Genomic DNA, 19,529 nt, shown 5'->3' on the forward strand with positions numbered 1-19,529 from the left:
CGACGAGGTAAGGCGGGTCAAGAAGCGCTGGTTGAGCGAGGCGGAGCAAAGCGTGGGTAAAACGACGGGTATAGAGATCGCGACCCGGGGTATGGGGCAGCCAGAGATCGCTGAAGTAGAGGGAATTTTAATAAAGCCAGCGGTCGTCAAAGAAAAAGCAATAGTTAAAATCGGGCTTGCAGAGACAACAGACTTGGAAGAGCAACAGTTGGAGGAGGGAATGGATAATGTACAAAGTCTGAATACACATCCTGATGCCGTACTTGCTAATCCTTATAAAGATTTGCAGGTGCGCGTGGCGAGGAGGATCCCAAAGGTGGGTCGTGCTGTATATGGTGCCAAGAGGCTTTGCAGGAGGATGTTTGGCGCGAAAAGGATTTTCGCGCGCTTGGGGTCCCAGCGTACCGCGGGCGTTTGTGGAAGGTCCGTTGGGCGCTGTGTGAGTGGAAATGGCGCGCTTGTGAGGAAAAAGTGTGCGTCGGCGAGTGGGTGTGTTATAACAACAACAACATGCATTTTAAGGCAATTTTCCCTGCTAGAGCGGGGGTTAGCCTTGCGGTCCCCATGACAATCTTCTCCATTTTGCCCTATTTTCTGCATCTCTCCTTGTTAACCCCCTTGCCCGCATTTCTTCTTCCACCATCTTTAGCCAAGTCTTTCTCGGTCTTCCCCGTCCTCTGCTTCCTTCTACATTCATTTCCATCACTCTTCTCAACCAGTCACTTTCATCCTTCCTCAATACATGACCAAACCATCTCAACCTGTTCCTCTTCACAGCATCAATCACAGGCAATATTCCCATCATCTTTCGCAATTCATCATTTGTCCTCCTCTCTCTCAACGATACTCCGCACATCCATCGAACCATTCGCATTTCCACCCTTTCCAGCCTTCGTTGCTGCTCTACGTTCATTACCCATGTCTCGCTCCCATAAATCATAACACTTCTCACACATGTAGCATACACCTTTCCCTTCAGCTTCAGCGACACTCTCCTCCTCATCAGCACGCCACTCAGTTCCCGAAACTTCTTCCATGCACATCTCACTCGAGCAACCGTTGCCGAGTCTGATCCACCTTCTCCATTCAGCATGTCTCCGAGGTAGCAAAATGTTTTCACACCTTCCAGCTTCACGCCATCTCCAAGATCCAACTCAACATTTCCTCCATCTGCAGCTCCCTCTGCGCACACCTTACATTTGAATGTAGCTGCCACACTGGTTAATGACCCTCTCAGACCACTACATTTTTGATGAACCCACTCAGCGCACATTGTACACTGAATGGAGTTCACTCCGACACCCTTCCTGCACACAGCACACGGCCACTTCCCAGTTCTTTCCACCTCACCACATGCTTTACCACTTGCCATCACCTTTGTCTTTCCGATATTCACCTTCAGACCTTTTGTCTCCATACATTCCTTCCACTTGTTCATCTTTTCCTTCAGTCCATCCATACTTTCCGCAATCAACACCAGATCATCTGCATACAACAACTCCCACGGTAAACCCTCCTTTAAGTTCTGAGCCAGCACCTCCATCACAGCTACAAATAGTAGTGGACTTAGTACCGACCCCTGATGCACTCCCACCTTCACCTCAAACTCACCACTGTTCCCGTCCTTCGTCCTTACAGCTGTGCGTGCTCTTTTGTACATTGCCATCACTACTCTGATCAACCATTCCTCCACTCCTAACTTCCTCAATGCCCATGTCAATACTTTGCGTGGAACCCTATCGAATGCTTTCTCCAGATCAACAAACCCAAAAAACAACTTCTTCCTCTTATCCATGTACTTCTCCTGCAACTGCCTCACAATGAAAAGCGCATCTGTCGTTCCTCTTCCTGGCATAAATCCAAACTGCATTTCGTCGATCTTCACTTTCTTCCTTATCCTCCTTTCCAACACCCTTTCCAATACCTTCATTCCATGCTCCAATAACTTTATCGCTCGGTACGAGCCACACTCCAGAGGGTCACCTTTCCCCTTGTATAGAGGGACAGGGGTACTCAGTTCCCAATCCACTGGAATGCGGCCTTCTTTCACCACCAGATTACAGATCTCTGTCATTCTCTTCACACCCCAACTTCCTGCTGCCTTCAACATATCTCCCACAACTCCCGTCGGCCCTCCCGCTTTTCCACTCTTCATTGCTTTTATCGCTTCCTCAACTTCCTTCTCAGTTATCTTCTCTGCCGGTCCTAAAACTGGGTTACTCTCTATGTTGCCATCCCATTCATTCTCTGTATTCAACAGCATTTCCATATATCTTTTCCATCTTCCTTTAATTCCATCTGGGTCGACAACCGAGTCAACCGAGTGGGTGTGTTATAAAGTGTGGGAGTAAAACCGAGTGCGAGCGGGAAGGCACGTCGGAGTGTACGGAGTGTGACACAGAGGGTGAGAGTGACCCGGAGAGTGAGTTGGTGGAGGAGCGGGTGCGAGGATGCACGCTTGGGATGGACGGGGAGAGTGTGCGAGAAAGCACACCTGAGTTGGTTGTGGCGCGGGTGTGGGAGAGCCCATTGAAGCGCGTGAGTGGGTGGATGCGAGAGTGCACGCCCATGGTGAGTGTCACGGAGGACGTAACGGAGGAGAGGTGTGGAACGAAGTGTGCGAACGACGAGTGTGCGTGAGAGGTGTGGTGTGTAACAGGGAGTGCGGTGGTGGAATGGACGGAGTGTGTGGAATGTACGGGCGGCGTTGGAACGCCGGGTTTGGTGAGTGTGAAAAGGGTCGCGTATGCGTGTGAGCATGCGAGTAAGGCATCGACGTTGACCGGAGCAGCGTTTAGGTCGACGGATAGCCGAGGCGAGCACTCCGTGCGCGGTGCGCTTTGTTTGCAGCGAGGACCGGCCAGGACCGTAAGCGCGTCGCTCTTCGGAGCGTAGTGCGCGATTCGGGCCGGGTCCCGCACTGAATGGTCGGTGCCGCGTCAGAGCGGCGATCGGCGCGACTCCGGGGGAGGGGGGCCAGGTCGGACCTTCGCCCCCTGGCGGGGACGGGGTTCCGACCGGGCGAGATTGAGCCATCGGGCCGGAGACCGCAAGGATCCGCGCCGAGATGGTGCGTGGAATCTCGGCCCGACCAAACCGCCTCCCCTGAACCGAATGCCGGACGGATTCAACCTGCAGGCGACCAAACCACCCGAATTCATTGCTCGGCTTTGCGAAGCCGAGTTTTAATGATGTAACGACGCACCGAGGCTCAGATATAGTGGACTGTGATGATGATAGTGTTTTGGATTCGAATTTTTGGAATAGTGAATAGGATTGGCAGAAATGATTGGCAAATTGATGATTGGTAGAATGATTGGCAGTGATTGGCAAATTTTGATTTGCAGGAAATTGGATGGGCCAAATTGATAGTGGGAGATACCTGATGTGATGGGATGGCAACTCTGTCATCTCTCACATACACGGGGCACATGAGCTATAGTTTTATGGGGTTTATGGCAGTGTAAGCTCGCCGAGGGAGGGTTAGGATAATGTATAGGGACCTAGAGATGACCATAGGTAACGGTAGAGGTAAGTAGCGACATTGGACAGGTAGTCGGGGACATAGAGAGGTTAGAATGGATGATAACGATGTGGGATGTGCTTAGTTTAAAGGGAAGACGGGGAGCACCAAGTTAGAAGGAAACCAGGTAGAGCAGATGATGCCGTGTGTTTGAGAATCGAAAGTGTATGGAGCAGTGTATGAGTGAGTAATGGTGATTGTGGATTGTATTGAGCGTGGAAGTGTATGGAGCAGTGCATGAGGAACAATTGTGGTTGTGCATTGTATTGAATGATTGAAGAAGCCTGGGAGGAAGGAGGGTGCAGGAAGCACCAGGTGTGATGGCACAGGTGTGCAAATACAGGTGTATGGAGAATGGCTGTGTGGAATACATGGAGTATGGAATATATGGAGTATGGAATGGATGGTGTGGAGTGAGTATGGTGGAAAATGTGGAGTGGAGTGGTTGGTTGGAAGGGGGTGTATGGGGAGGATGGACCCCATCATGAATACCCGGGGAGGGTAGTTTAAAGTAGGTAGAGGGTATAGGTAAATTGTGGTTGGATATTGGCATCTGTGGTGCGTGTGGAAGAATGGTGTTTGGATGGGTGCATTAGTGACGTGGAAATGGCTGGGCATGTGGCCTGTTAGTGTGTGTAGTTAAATGGGCACTCCGCCACTGTTAGGATGTCAGCCAGGTGAGGCCGCAGGTGGGCTCTGGGAGCCGTTAGAGTTGTGGATGGGGCCCGAGGATCCGGAGGACGGACCCGGGTAGCCCAGTGCCAGAGAGGGCACCGAGTGGGGAGAGCGCCAGAGGGCCTTCCCCAGTTAGATAGGTTAGGGTAAGGAGCAGGTAATCTCGGAGGCAACTGCAGTGGTGGAGGTGTGCAGGTGGGTAGACCTGCTGGGAGAGCCACACGACCCGGTCCTGAAATTGTGCAAAGGCACAGGGAGTTGAATCGGGGAGTGAGACCCCAAATTGAGGAAGCACCACAGTTTGGTCAATGGGAATTTGGTTCTTAAAACCGCATAGAGTAAGATGGCCAATGGATTGGCAGGGAAAGACCCCGGGTAGTGTAAAGTGTATTAAAGTCATTTAAAGGATAGTTAGGATTAAGAATCTCCTCGCACCATCTACATCCACTCACCTGGGGTGACAAAACACCACACCGTGCCATGGTTTGTTGTTATTATTATTTTTGTGCAAATAATTTGGAATGTGAAACGCATCATGACGTGGGTGTGACATTGTGCTGATGTTCCATCTCTCCCTCCTTATGAGGATTGATGATGAATTGGTGATGGCAAATTTTGGATTAATGGGATTGTGACGAATTTGGTATAGGGGAAATATAGGGAGGACGAGACGTAGTGACGGCTTTGTAAATGTGTAGGTTTTTGTAAATACGGGGAGGGGCAAGGGGGGGCAGTGTAGGTCACATGTGGGGGGCGTACGTAGGGACGAAACTTTCTCAGCTCGTTCCCATGCGCCCCTCATTCTGCATTGCCTTGTTTGATGTGTACCCTTGCGCCCTTGCCCTCGCTCACCTGTCTTCTCTGTCTTCCTTCCCCGACCCATGGATCGTGCTCTCTGGGCACTGAGGGGAGCGTACGGGAGTCCGCTATTGTGTGCCCGAATCCCCGCAACCAGCTGCCTGCATCCACGCACCACTTATGGACCACATGTCTGTGGCTGAGCACCACTCATGGACCCCACGGGTTGGGGCATGGCCCCTCTGCTGGGACCGGCCACGATGGCCCAATATCTTGCTTGTGGACCCGGTGAGGTGGCACCAAGCCCACAGGTGAACCACCCATAGTCGGCTCCTGTGGGCCATAAATAAAAACGGACACGTTTTGTGCATTTTTCAGTTTTATTATCCACCAAATAGGCCGCAACCAAGAAGAACAAGTTGACAACATCTGGAAGAACAATGGCCAGCAGAGGGAGCCGAAGAAGGAAGACCAACAACAGGGTTTTTTTTTTTTGTGGAACTATGGTGACTGTGCACTCCGGTGCGTTTTGGTGCTTTATGGTGCTTTGGTGATAATTGGTGCTGGTGCGTCGATGCAGTGCATGCTGTCTTCCCCCCCCCAAAAAGAAAAATCACAGGTCCTGGGTTGCAGTGTAAATACAATCAACGTCACTTGTAAATAATGCTCCCCACCGTACATGTTTAGTTTGAAAACCATTCCGCAATTTGGTTATCCTGTGGGCGTGAATCTGTTAGGTAGGGTGCAATGCAGCAGAGGGACATACTTATTTGTGTTTTAAAACTGTCGCACTCAGGGTCAGGTTAATTGTAGAGGGAATTACACCTACGTGCCACACTAAGTTAAGTTTTATAGGCCCGGGACGTGCCTGGAGGGTGAGGGTGCAGTGTTGCGGATTTGAGAATGCTGTTTGTAAATATGCCCCTCTAGTAGTAATTCTTGTAAATACCTCCGTTTTGTGTGTAAAGGTCAAAGGTCGTCCCCTTAGTTAATCCATCGCATGCACGTAGAAAATCATATACCCTTCTAAATAGTTATTTGATTATTATGTGTAGCTTAAGGCTCTGTTTCCCATTAATTGACACTGCATTGCACCGAATCAGATAAGATAGAATCCCCTTTCAATTGCCACCCATAAAACGCAATTGCCGGCAGCGTTCGCTGCCCTTTGGGTGGGGTTATTGGCATCACCATCACCCCAAGACTCCATTACGCACGCGGTCAGCTCGGAGAAGAAAGGCGTGTCTCCACCTCGTCATGAGAAGGAGGAGTGAGCCAGCCCCCGATCAACCAACCAAGGATGAGGGGTTTGGCCTGAGAGGGCGGAGAGAGAGCGTTCGAGGAGGTTCGCGAAAGTTCCATGGGCGTGGTTATATAACCCGTCGCCCGGAGCCTCCCACCGGCAGTCCACCGGAACCAGCAGTCCACCGGAGCCCAGTTGAGTCCAGTCCAGTTAAGGAGGAGCTGTGAGTCCAGTTGGAGCAGATAACCGAGGAAGCCCCCACAGCAGACGAGTAAGGAATCCACCGCAGCTGAGTGGAGTTGAGCTTTAACGGCGGTTCGACCCGCGGCCGCGAAGCAACGCCGCCGTGCGAACGAAAGTGTGGAGAGTCGGCGGCTGCTCACTCCCGGCCCGGCCGTTCTCCTGCGTCCAGCTGAACCTTCCAGCCCTGTGGTCCCACCTCCTCATCCGTCCAGCCATCCACCTCCTGCCATTCCTGTCATCATCCCCGTGTAAGTCTGACTGTCGTCTGTTTGTCCGTGTTGTCCCTGGGAATAAGTAAGACTGAATAGATGAGCTAGTATTGCACTGTGTCTTCTCCTTCTGTCTTTATTTTCGTATCTTTCCTTCTTCCTTGGTTTCTTTGGACTTGTACATAATTCGTAATAAATTCCTGTTCTTCCTTACTCTGCATTCTTTTCTTCACATCCATTCGTCTTTGTGATTTCCCCATTGAACACCTGTGGCACGATTTGGCCAACGTTTAGAATCGGGTCTAGTTTTTGTCAATGGTTCGAGCCGCGGGCTGCTAATCCGCTCAGCAAATAACATCTTGTCCGCGGTCTCGAACGAGGTTGCTCACCTGCCTCGTGGAGGGAGCTGGGCAGCTTCAGGACTCACGTCGGTCAGTCGCAGGCGAGGGGATTAATCCCCCCTTGGTAAGGGGAAAAGGGGCTGACGGTGAGATCCGTAACAATATATATATATATATATATATATATATATATATATATATATATATATATATATAGGAGAGAGTGGTGGTGGCAGTGGTGGTGGCAGCACACAGCACCACCTGGTTAGGGTGGCAGAGGGTTTTACAATTATATAAAAAAAATTAAAAGTTGGATTTTTTTTAAATCGCTGTACAATATGAGCCTTTGTGGCGATGTGAAAGATAATATTAAATTATATTTATCCCAGATTTGTGCATGTGTTATTGTAATATTAAATATCAATTTTCATTATATGGTGTAGGGAAGTGTTTTAGACACCCACAAAATATAGGAAAAAAAGTAATTGATAAAGTAATCGATAAAGAAAGTATTCCTGCCAGTAATACATAAAGAGAACCTGATTAAACAAATAGAACACAAAAAAATCTACTTTTTAATTTATTAAATGAGCAAAATGATCCAACATTCAATTTGCTTGTCGGAAAATGTATGTGACCCTCTAGGTTAATCAGCTCAATTAAGGGGGTGACTGCAGTCAGGTGTTTCAAACAATGGGATGACAATCAGGAGTCAGCAGCCCTGGTGGCCGTGCCCTAGATTAAATATATAAACTTTGTTCGTCACCATCAGAGTCTGGTCTTCACCACACAGGTTTGTTTGTGGAAGCATGTCATGCCCCAATCGAAAGAGATATCTGAGTTATCAATTTGTTTTAAAGGTAGGCCTATAATACATCAATGACATAGACTCATGATGGCGGAGCAAATAAGCATGATGTTATACATGTTAACATCATGCTTATCTGCTCTGCCATCTCCTTCAATACTCTCGGATGTTTATCCGGCCCCAAAGCTTTATCTTCTTTCATCAACTCCAAGAAAGACACCACCGCATGTGAAAGCCAGAAACTAAAGAACTAATGTCGGCAGACGGCACACCAGGTTTAATGTCCAATCCGATGGACAGCACGCACAATGATGAATCACCCTGCCTGTGACAGTTTATAGTTGGGCTGGGATTTAAACCAGGCTCGACAGCTTAGAGGTGAGTGTGCGTCGGCCACCCTGCCAGCACTGAATACCACATGGTACGAAAACAAAATAAAAAACTCTTTATTCCGTAAAATACATACTGTAGTTTTGTCGAAAAAGTCATTAGAGAGTAACACATCTGACTTTCTTAAAAGGGGATTCTTAATTGTGAGATTAAATGGGTGAGTGTTGAGCTTTTGTTTATCATGGTAAAATATGTGTATTTCATTGATCACTCATTTTGGGGACTCAAATGGTTAGTGTCATGTTAAAACTTGATGCGATGGTAGATCTAGTGATGTCACGACCGACACATTTTTCAGGGCACTTCTGCAGGGTACTTTAGCAGGGTGCCCTCAAAATTTTGGCACTACACCACTGCACACAACCCACAGCGAGCAGACCGAGGCTGCACTGGTAGACTTATATTTGTGGATATTTTCATTTACGGAAATCTTCCGACCATTGTTTTCTTTCCTGGCATATTGGCTTTGAATTGCATCAGTATACAAAATTTCAGCTCTCTACGTAATCTGGAAGAAAATTAAAATTTCACATAATGTTTGCTTTTATTTGTTTGTTTGTTCCTGATACATTTCCAACCCCCTGGGTCAATTTCCCTTAAATTTGCTGCGCCACATAATTTGAACACGCAGAAGGTCAACCTCACGATAAAAATATTCAATTTTTTAAAATCAAATTGATGTTAAAACATAAAATAACTGTGCTTTGAACAACTGACTGTCATGTCTGATGCCCCCTTTAGCGGGGCAAAAGTGGAACTTGGTGGCATCTCCACATTCAAAGGTCAATGCTCTGTTGGGAAACAAACCAATTGCATTTAAATATTTTTATTGTTTATCCAGGATGGAAATTAACATATACAATGGGTCCAGTGGGCTGTTGAATAAGCGACCATTTGGAATAATGGGCTGGTGTTTTATCAGTACAAAGCATTTTTATCCATCAAGATTTAGAGATAAACGGGAAAATAAATGGTAAAAAGATATGTGTAGTTTTGGGTTAGTAGTCCGTTACTGTATGGTGTTGGCTTTGCGGTTAGGGTGCCGGCTTGGGATCCTAGGATCCTGGGTTCGAATCCCGGTCGATCGCTGAATTAACACCAGGGGGGTTGACTCAGCCTGTCATCCTTCCGAGGTCGGCAAATTGAGTACCAGCTTGCTGGGATGAATGATCCCGGTGTGTACCCCAGTTTAGAATAGGTACACCGTATCCCTGCGCATCGTAAGAGGCGACTAAGGGGTTGGCGTCAGTAAGGGCATCGGGCCATAAAAACATTGCCTCAAACAGGGAACCATGATTGTCATGGGGCCCGCAAGGCTAACCCCTGCTCTAGCGGGGAAAATGGCCTTAAAACGATCATTCATTCATATTCAATGGGTCCAGTCTCTGTGGGACTACACTTAGTGGTCGCATGTTCTCTGTGGGACTATACTGACAAGTATAGCCTTAAACAAATAAAAGGTCCATCATTGTCATGTTGGTCCATCATTGTTATTTGGTCCATCATAGTCATGTTGCACTCCCGAGTCAATTTTGTCTACAGCTCAAAGCATCAATCTTCTTGATGTTTTACGAAAGTGTAAATAAATCAATCTTGATCGGGTGGCCCAACTTATCTGTAATAATAAAAGGCAGTGTCCGTCCGTCCATCTGTCTGTCTCCTCCATAAAGTCACGTGAAAAAGTAAGTACACCCCATGTAAAGTTTTGACTTTTTCAACATATTTCAACATACAGCTACTTGATCTTCATTTCAACAATCTTGACAGATAAAGGTGATATAATATAACAAATATCATGAAACATTTACATTTTGTAGTCCATTGTATAATATAAATAAACATAAATGCAAATTTCACATGTGGAAAAAGTAAGTACACCCTTGGCTCGAATAGGTGGTATTGCCCCCTTTGGCAGAAACAACCTCAAGTGGGTGTTTCTTATAACTGTCTACCAGTCTCTGACATCGACTGGGGGAAATTTTTGCCCACTCCTCCATGCAGAATTCTTTCAGCTGTGCGATGTTTGAGGGGTTTCTTGCATGCACAGCTCGTTTCAAATCCCCCCACAACATCTCGATGGGATTTAGATCCGGACTTTGACTTGGCCATTCCAGAACCCTCCATTTCTTTCTTTTCAGCCATTCCTTGGTGGATTTACTGGTATGTTTAGGGTCATTGTCATGTTGCAAGGTCCAACTTCGGTTGAGCTTCAACTTTCCGACAGATGGCCTCACATTATCCTCAAGCACCCTCTGGTACAATGAAGAATTCATTGTGGATTCTATGATGGTGAGCTGCCCAGGCCCTGAGCAGCAAAGCTGCCCCAAACCATAATATTTCCACCACCATGCTTTACAGTTGGTATCAGGTTCTTGTGCTCAAATGCTGTCTTTGGTTTTCGCCAAACATGTCTTCTGGTACTGTGGCCAAATAGCTCTACCTTTGACTCATCTGTCCAGAGCACATTGTTCCAGAACTGCTGGTCTGTGCCTAGGTGTTCATTGGCAAACTTTAGTCTTGCCCTGATGTTCTTTCTGGACAGCAAAGGTTTCCTCCTGGCACACCTCCCATGTCGATCAAATTTGTGCATCCTCTTTCTCATGGTAGACTCGTGCACTTTGACATCAACAGTGGCAAGAGCTACCTGTAGGTCCCGTGATGACATTCTGGGATTCTTAGAGACTTCTTTCAGCATCTTGCAGTCTGCTCTCAGGCTGAACTTGCTGGGGCAGCCTGGCCTGAACAAGTTGGCAGTTGTTTGGAATCTTCTCCACTTGTAGATGATCTTCCAGACAGTCGAATGATTGATTTCAAATTGTTTGGAGATCTTTTTAAATCCCTTCCCAGACTCGTAGACATCTATAACCTTCTTTCTGAAGGCCTCAGAGAGCTATTTTGATCGAGGCATGGTGACGCCGCAAACTTCAACAACAAAGAGCAAACCAAACTAAAAGTCTGAGGTTTAAATAAGACAGGTTCCTCCAAGATCCTCTCTGACGATGTTCTAATCATTTGCACCTGAGCTGGTGCACCTGATTCTAATTTTAGGTATTTGAAGTAGTGATAAATGTAGAGGTGTACTTACTTTTTCCACATGCAAAATTTGCATTTATGTTTATTTAAATTATACAATGGACTACAAAATGTAAATGTTTCATGATATTTGTTCTATTATATCACCTTTACCTATCAATATTGTTGAAATGAAGATCAAATAGCTGTATGTTGAAATATGTTGAAAAAGTCAAAACTTTACATGGGGTGTACTTACTTTTTCACGTGACTGTAACTCCAAAACCATGAAACCTAGCGGCGCCAAACTTTGCATGCATACACCTGGGCATCAAACAGATTGCAATGATGAAAACTGCGTGTTTGGGTGTGTTATAACTCCCTTTTTGAAGATGATTAAGGAGGTGGTCTTAAGAAAAAAACAGAAAAAGCCTTACCAATATGGCGGCCCGCCATCTTGGTCAGCCCATTGCCACTCGCTGAGTTATAAAGCAACTATTTTGTTTCGGCCTATTCAAACTTGCCTTGTCTTGGAAACATGATGAATTAATCATTACATAATTGAAGCATATCATCAGAATCTGGATTCGGATATGATAATTGGATCCTGTAGACTAAATAAAGGTCCAAACCTGGAGAGAAATCTGACAAAATTTACCATATCTAGCGATTTTTAGCTCACCTGGAACGAAGTTCAGGGGAGCTTATGTGATGGTGCGTTGTCCGTCCGTCAGTCGGTCAGTCCGTCCGTCCGTAAACATTTGAAACTTCTTCTCTGAGACCACTGATGGGATTGCGACCAAATTTGGCACAAATGATATTTGTTGTGTTGTGACTAAAGTTTGTTCACGACATTAAAAAAAGATCAGAGTCTAAGGGGGTTTACCAGGGGTCAAAGTGGATCCAGGTTTGACCCCCCCAAAATAGGAATTTGCTTTTTCCTCTGAAACTACAAACACTATTTCGATGAAACTTGACCACAACCTTAATCACCCGTGATGTACCGAAGATTGTTCACGGCACTAAGAAAATCGAAGTCTGATGGCGTCTACGGGGAGTCAAAGTGGGTTCAGGTTTGACCCCCCAAAATAGATTTTTGCTTTCTTCTCTAAAACTACACACACAATTTAGATGAAACTTCACCACAACCTTCACCACCCACCCGTACTGTACAAAAGTTTGTTCACGGCATTTTTAAAAATCTGCCCCTTTGGGGTCCATGGGGGTTGCCCCTCAAAATAGGGGTTTGCTTTCTTCTCAGAAACTACACACACAATTCCAATGAAACTTGACCACAACCTTCAACAACCATGCTGTACCAAAGTTTGATCACGGCATTAAAAAAAATCTGCCCCTTTGGGGATATACGTGGGGGGTTGCCCCCTAAAGTAGGTATTTGCTTTCTTCTCAGAAACTACACATGCAATTCTGATGAAACTTCACCACAACCTTAATTATCCATGTTGTACCAAAGTTTGTTCCTGGCATTTAAAAAATCGGAGTCTAAGGTGATCGATGGGGGGGGGGGGCTTGCCCCCCAAAATAGGTATTTGCTTTCTTCTCAGAACCTACACACACAATTTGTTTCGATGAAACTTCTACCACAACCTTCATCATCCGTGATGTACCAATGTTTGTTCAAGGCATTGGAAAAAGTGGCGCCTGAGGAGGTACATGGGGTGGGAGGGGGGGTTTCCCCCAAAAATAGGTATTTTTTTTGTTTGTGTGTTTAACGTCTTATGATTATGTTAGTATGATTCTACATGCTGCCCTGTCATCTAGCATCCATTGAAATTGGTTTCAAATATCTTCAGTCAGTGCAGTATACTGTTTATTCTACCAGGTGAGCACCAGGGCCCGTATTCATAAACGTACTTAAGTCTAAGTATAACACTTAAGTACCTCCTAACTTAGGTTTTACGAACAAGTGGTATTCAATATGCTACTTACCTAATGTATTACACTCAACTTCATGCTTATATTTGAGACACCTCCAGCGATGTCTGAAGTGAACGTAAGTTGGCCACACACTGTATATTCTGTCCACTTTCGACCAGACAGCGAAGAGCATTGCTTCTGATAGCACAAGAACGGCTGGTTCGACGGCGTGCAATTCTTCGAGAACGAGTATTTCGTGACCGACTTCATCCGCTAGATGAGTACGATGATGTCGAACTATACCAACGATACCACCTTGACCAGCAAACGATTTTGGATGTTATTGATGTTATTGGTGATAATATTGATCCATTGACATTGCGAAACCACGCATTGCCAAGGGAACTTAAGGTTTTGGCAAGTTATTTTCTGTACAAGTTCTTTTCTGTACGTGCGGTATTCATCCTTCATAACTGAGAACATGTTCTGCCATTTCTTTCTGGTAGTCCTTGTCACTCCTTACCACGGTAGAATTTCTTCTATTCATGGCCTTGGTTATCTTAACCCATGCGTCATGCTTCTTTCTGTTCGAAACGGCGGCAGAAAACTTCGATACGATGACACCAATATGCTTTTCATACTCTTCGCACAGCCGAAATTTTTCAGCATCAGTGAAATTTTTCTTTCGCTTCGTAGACGTAGTGTTCCCTGCCATGATGAAGGGTGGAAAGAATGCCTAAGGTCTTCCTAGCGACTTACAACAGCATTAAATAATAGCATTTGGTTTTGAACCCAGTTACGTAGTCCCGTCCTTATGTCATGGCAGTCAGCCAAACCACAGAAACTGACACAATCGTGCAAGTAATGTAATCATTAACCCTAGCAACGGCCAGTCAAAACGGTTAGGTGTTATGCCTATATTTAGGTGTGTCACTGAGTGAGGTGTAACACTTAAGGTCATTTATGAATAGCGACATAAGTCTTATTCCTAGGTAAGTGTCACACTTGGAGTTTAAGTGTACTTAACATAAGAACATTGATGAATATGGGCCCAGGGGTATTGCCTCTATGTTTATAGATAGGTGTATATATTCATTTATTTAAGCGAGGCTGTCATTCTCCTTCTGGGGTTGTTTTTTTTTTGGTTTTTTTTTTTACTTAATAATAATTTTAACTTAATTCATACTTCCATGGGATAGGGTATCACTCCACTGTACCTGCGATCTGTTTTTAAAATTCCTCGGCCATTTCAACCAGAAGCAATCAGCTCGCTATCGCTTGCCAAGCCAGCCATTCCTTATCACCCATTTTGTTGGAGTGCTTAAGCCGCTTGGCGTGGGCTCTACAAATGAAGTCAGAAATACCTGTGTACATAATTAACTAGTCACAAGGCCTGGGAAGTTTGGGTGTGTTATAACACCTTTTTTGAATCTGATTAACCACCACTTGGTGAACGCTATTCAGGCTGCTTTTGCAAGCCATGGCGTTACAGTAGAAAGAGCTCCGTTTTTGTGTTTATTCAGGCTGCTTTTGTAAGCCATGGCGTTACAGTAGACAGAGCTTCCTTTTTGTTTTTACATACCCATTATTTTATTGATTAACATTTTTGTGCGATTATACTAACCCTCTCCTCCCTTCCTCCCATTCCCTCTCTCTTCTCCCCCTCCTTCCCCCCCTCCCCTTCCTCCACCCCCCCCCCCCCTCTCCTCCCTCCCCCCCCCCTCCTCATATTCCCATCAGGAAGTGACTCATTGTTACCCGGAAACACCAGGTACTTTTGCTGGTATACAATAACCATTATTACAAAAACAACTGTAGGGTTGCCCACTCCTTCTTATGCAAGCTTTGTTATCAAAAAATTATTCTCATTCTCACCAGTGTTGTATGGAGCAGTGCCTGCAAAGGTACATGGTGTATATGGTGGTGCTGGCGAAGAGTACCCATGGGGAAAGCCTGCGATACATAATTGAGGGAGAGACCCAGAATATGGGAGGGGGAACAATGACCCTTTGATGCAAAGTATTTCAACACAACTTTTAAAAGACAAGATTTTGATTAACTCATTAAGCAGCATTCACACCTGGGAAGCTGAAGCCTTTGGTGGGTGGCAAGGAGGTTGCAGGCCCAGGTGGAGCACCATATGCAGGGTTCATAATCGAACCGGTCGCCCTTTTAAAAAGATATGAACAAGGGGTTGAGGTTAATGCAAAGGTCAAGAGTCAACTGTGTCATGGGGAGTAGAACACGTATTGCAAAACTTGTTACTGCACAATTTATTATATATTCAAGTTCAGAGGGCCAGCATGTGATGAAATACGAATACTGATTGTATGTTTACATTATATTCAACACAGAGAAATGAAGTTCTACAGGTTTTTGCATAAATGGCCAATTGTTACCCCTATTTACCCCTAAATACAACAGTGAGGCTCATGGAAGATTCACGGTTACATTGACAGTGGGGTAGCAGGGCAACAAGTGGGCACAACATCCAGCAAGGGAATCAATGAACAGGAAAGGAAAAGAGAGCGGAAGGTTGGGGAGGTTGGGGAGGGTGGGGGTGGGGGGGGGGGGGGGGACACTGGAACCAGCAAGAGGGTTGGGTTAGGAAGGGTTAATGGGGGCAATAAAGATCATTGGTCAGGATGAGGAATGACATGAGGAGGCAGTGCACTGCCTGCTTGAAGCCCTGGAGGGAGGGTGGGAAAGAACGTCCTTTGTAAGGCTGTTCCATAGACATTAGAAGCAAGGAACAAAGGAGTTAAGGTGTGCCGTCAGCCTAGACGATGGAAGTTTAGCCAGAAGGTGGTTACTGGAAGAATACGTGCATCTTGGAGTTTCTGAGAAGTGTCGGAGGACTGACAGAGCAGATGGAACAGTATTGGAGAAGAGACGGTAAAAACAGAGAGACCACCGACCCGCCTGCAATGTGAAAGCAACACACCTTGTGGTTCGACCTCATCGTGAGAGATTCCAATAATTTTAAGAGCTTTCGATTCCACAGAATCCAGGAGAGACAGATACTGCATGATGCTGGATCACCAGCCCATAGTGGAGAGCAGTACTGCATTGAACTATGAACAAATGCTTTGTGGATTGTGAGCAGCTCTGATTTTCCAAGGAAAGACATGGATCGGAGGAGGATGCCAAGTTTGTGGCTCGTTTTGGAGGCAAACTTAACTATGTGGTCGGACCAGGAGAGGTTATGGCTGATGGTGTGGCCGAGTAGTGCAATTGTCTGACCATCGACAGATGGGCTTCTTTGAAAATCCTTCTGGAGCTCCAGGGCTACATGCTTCGAAAGACTATGAGATTTTCAAGCATTGAAGAGCGTGTACCATTTATCAGATCAGTATCTAATCAATTCCAGATCAGCAGAGACTGACGCAGCTGCAATCTGCCTGGTAGTGAGATGAGTGGGATGGGGTACTGTACGACACAATGTGAAGTCATCTGCAAAAAGGAAGAGAAGGTTTTCCAGAACATCAGAAAGGTCGGCAAACATACAATGAAGTAGATTTGTGTTTTGAATACAAACAGTAATACAAATATGTAATTGCAATTGTATATACATACATATATATATATATATATATATATATATACAACCACCTTTAGAGGCCATTTTTCCCCACAAAGCGGGGGTTGGCCTTTTTCGGGCACCGTGGGTGTTGTTGTTTTTCGGTCCCCTTTTTGAAGCAATGTTTTACGGCCGGATGCCCTTCCTGACGCCAACCCTTTTTGCCGCCTTTAACGACAAACAGGGAATTACCAGTGAACTGGTACTCAATTGGCCGACCTCGGAAGGATGACAGGCTGAGTCAACCCCCCTGGCGTTAATTCAGCGATCGACCGGGATTACGAACCCAGGATCCTTGGTATCCTAAGCCGGCACCCTAGCCGCTAGCCCAACACCAGGGATTATATATACTAGGGCATGCCCGTACTATATATATATCTAAAATTATATCCCCCCCCCCTATTTACATGAAATGGTTTGGTCCAAAGCGAACGGCTTGCGAGTGGTGACAATCCCCCCCCTCTATTTACATGCAATGGTTCGGTCCAAAGCGAACGGCTTCCGGAGTTTGGTAAAGAAATCGCCATCGCGTACACAAACGCGCAGGAAAGCGAATGAATCGCAAATTCGTTTTTATTAGTTGTAAAACATAATGCCCAATTATTCAATTATCGCCAACGTATTTTGGCTTTTTGCAATTTAATCGCAAGGAAAAGTAGAAAGAGAAGAGGGAAAAAAAGAAAAGCCTTGCCTTGCTGCAAACAGCTGCTGCAAACAACAACAACATGGAAGGCTGCACTGTCCGGAAGTTGGCATATCGCAGTTACGATTATTTTAGTGTTAATGGCCAATTATTCAATTAGCGCCAACGTATTTTGGCTGTTTGCAATTTAATCGCAAGGAAAAGTAGAAAGAGAAGAGGGAAAAAAAGAAAAGCCTTGCATTAACGCATTAACGCTTGCATTGCATTAACGGTTCGGCACACGTGATAGCTCGCTGCTCTCTGATTGGTTGAAGCGTTTTTTGGACATAGCTCGGTAGGTACTTGTCCGATTAATTACAAACCTTGAAAAGGCACATCCTCGGGTCCCCAGCAATATACCTGGCAAGTTTCAAGTATATCGGACCCGTGGTTGTCGAGAAACAGCGGTCACAGACAAACACACAGACACACAGGCACACAGACACACAGACACACAGACACACAGAGATTGCTGGAATTATAGATAGATATATATATATATGTTGTTGTGGAAAACCAATCAGGTCCACACAACTTTAGTCCAACTGGTGGTTTAATTCCATTTAGATCATAACATCATCCTGTAATGCAGGAAATACAATAAGCATACGATGTGACATCACATGGGACCATTCATAACATTCAATGCAAGCAAGCTGGATATTCTATGCTGGCGTACCGTTAGCGAGTCTACCAGATGTAACGTGTCACAGGAGAAATCTCGGAGCACCGTCCGCAGCAGCGGGTCTTATAGTCACGCCCCTAGCGGTGTCAACGAGCAGCGAGCATCACCCCCGGGTTCAGTACGAATACGATTTCACTACATTCTCCCCCCCCCCCCCCCCCCCCCGTCAGAATTATACGGCGGTGCGGCTAGAAGCGAGCGAGCGTCAGCACGAACAGGGTACGGAACGTCAGTCGACCCAACCGTATCGGGCCGGGCGGCGAATTTCTCTGCCAGCACGCGTCCGAAATTCCCCGGGTACGGCATCACGCATCCCTGTGTCCCCGGTGTCGGGGGCGCCATCAGGGTCGGGTGACGACGGGGGTAACTCCAAGTCGTCGGGCCCAGGTAGACCCGGCGTGGGGAGAGTCGGTAGACTTTCGGCGATGGGAGCGTCGGGAGAGGCCATAGTCTCATAGATGGGTTCGGTCAGTCCGTCCGATTCCCTACTCAGGTCGGCGACCCCGCAAGGGGCAAGGTGACGGACGGAGACAGTAGTCTCACGGCCATCAGTCGTCAGCACACGAGCATGCTCAGGATTAGCCTGGAGAATCTGCACTTTGTCCACTAGGGGGTCGTACTTGCTCGCGCGAACCGCCCGTTTAAGGTAGGCCGGCCCGGGCCCAGCGAGCCAACTGGGCAAAGACCGTATACACCCCGTGCTCCTGGGGTGGTGGAAAAGTCGCTCGTGGGGAGCTTGGTTGGTTGCCGTACTCAGGAGAGCCCTGATCGAGTTCAACGCCGCAGGTAGCGACCAAGCCCATTTATCGAGGCCCCGGCCGAGGGTCCGGAGGTTGAGCATGACGGCCCTCCAGATAATCCCGTTGAAGCGTTCGATCTGCCCATTAGCCTGGGGTCTGTACGGCGTGGTGTAACTAGAAGCAATGTTATTTTGGAGCAGATAGCCGCGCACCTCCTGAGACAAGAAGACCGCACCCCGGTCGGTATGGACATAGGCCGGGTAACCGAACATTGAGAACAAGTTCTGTAAGCATCGCATCACCGTGGCAGCAGTCATGTCCGCGCACGTATAAGCAAAGGGGAATCGCGAGTACTCATCGACGATAGTGAGCAGATAGCGAGAGCCGCTCGACACCGGCAATGGGCCCTTGAAATCCATCGCCAAGCGTTCCCACGGTCGCGTAGCCTTAACCAGAGTCCCCATGGGAGGGTTATAGAAACGCGGTTTGATTTCCGCGCAGATAGCGCAGTCGCGACAGATACGGCGGATATCGTCAATCGAGTAGGGGAGATTGCCACACCGCACAAAATGAGCGAAACGCGTTACGCCGGGATGGCCCGCAGTGGCATGCAGCACCCGTAGGCCCTCCAAAGAGGTGATACTCGCGCATGTAGCCGGTCGTGATAAGGCATCGGCGGCCCGGTTATCCTTCCCCGGGCGATATTTGATGGTGTAACAGAA

General features: G+C 46.8%; 1 protein-coding gene across 2 annotated transcripts in view; it reads right to left on the bottom strand.

The window, feature by feature from the left end:
• LOC137425184 (myelin-associated neurite-outgrowth inhibitor) overlaps positions 1-19,529 on the bottom strand; it is an 85,993-nt gene that overhangs the window by 31,518 nt on the left and 34,946 nt on the right. For both annotated transcript variants that reach the window (XM_068113343.2, XM_068113344.2), the window contains exons 2-3: positions 15,201-15,289; positions 14,996-15,073 (exon numbers count right to left, since the gene is read on the bottom strand). In XM_068113343.2, the coding sequence (XP_067969444.1) occupies positions 14,996-15,073; positions 15,201-15,273 (151 nt within the window). In that variant the 5' untranslated portion in view covers positions 15,274-15,289. The remainder of the gene's footprint in view (positions 1-14,995; positions 15,074-15,200; positions 15,290-19,529) is intronic.

The sequence above is a fragment of the Myxine glutinosa genome, chromosome 4 (assembly GCF_964187855.1).
Source record: "Myxine glutinosa chromosome 4, kmMyxGlut1.1, whole genome shotgun sequence".
Classification (NCBI taxonomy): Eukaryota; Metazoa; Chordata; class Myxini; order Myxiniformes; family Myxinidae; genus Myxine; species Myxine glutinosa.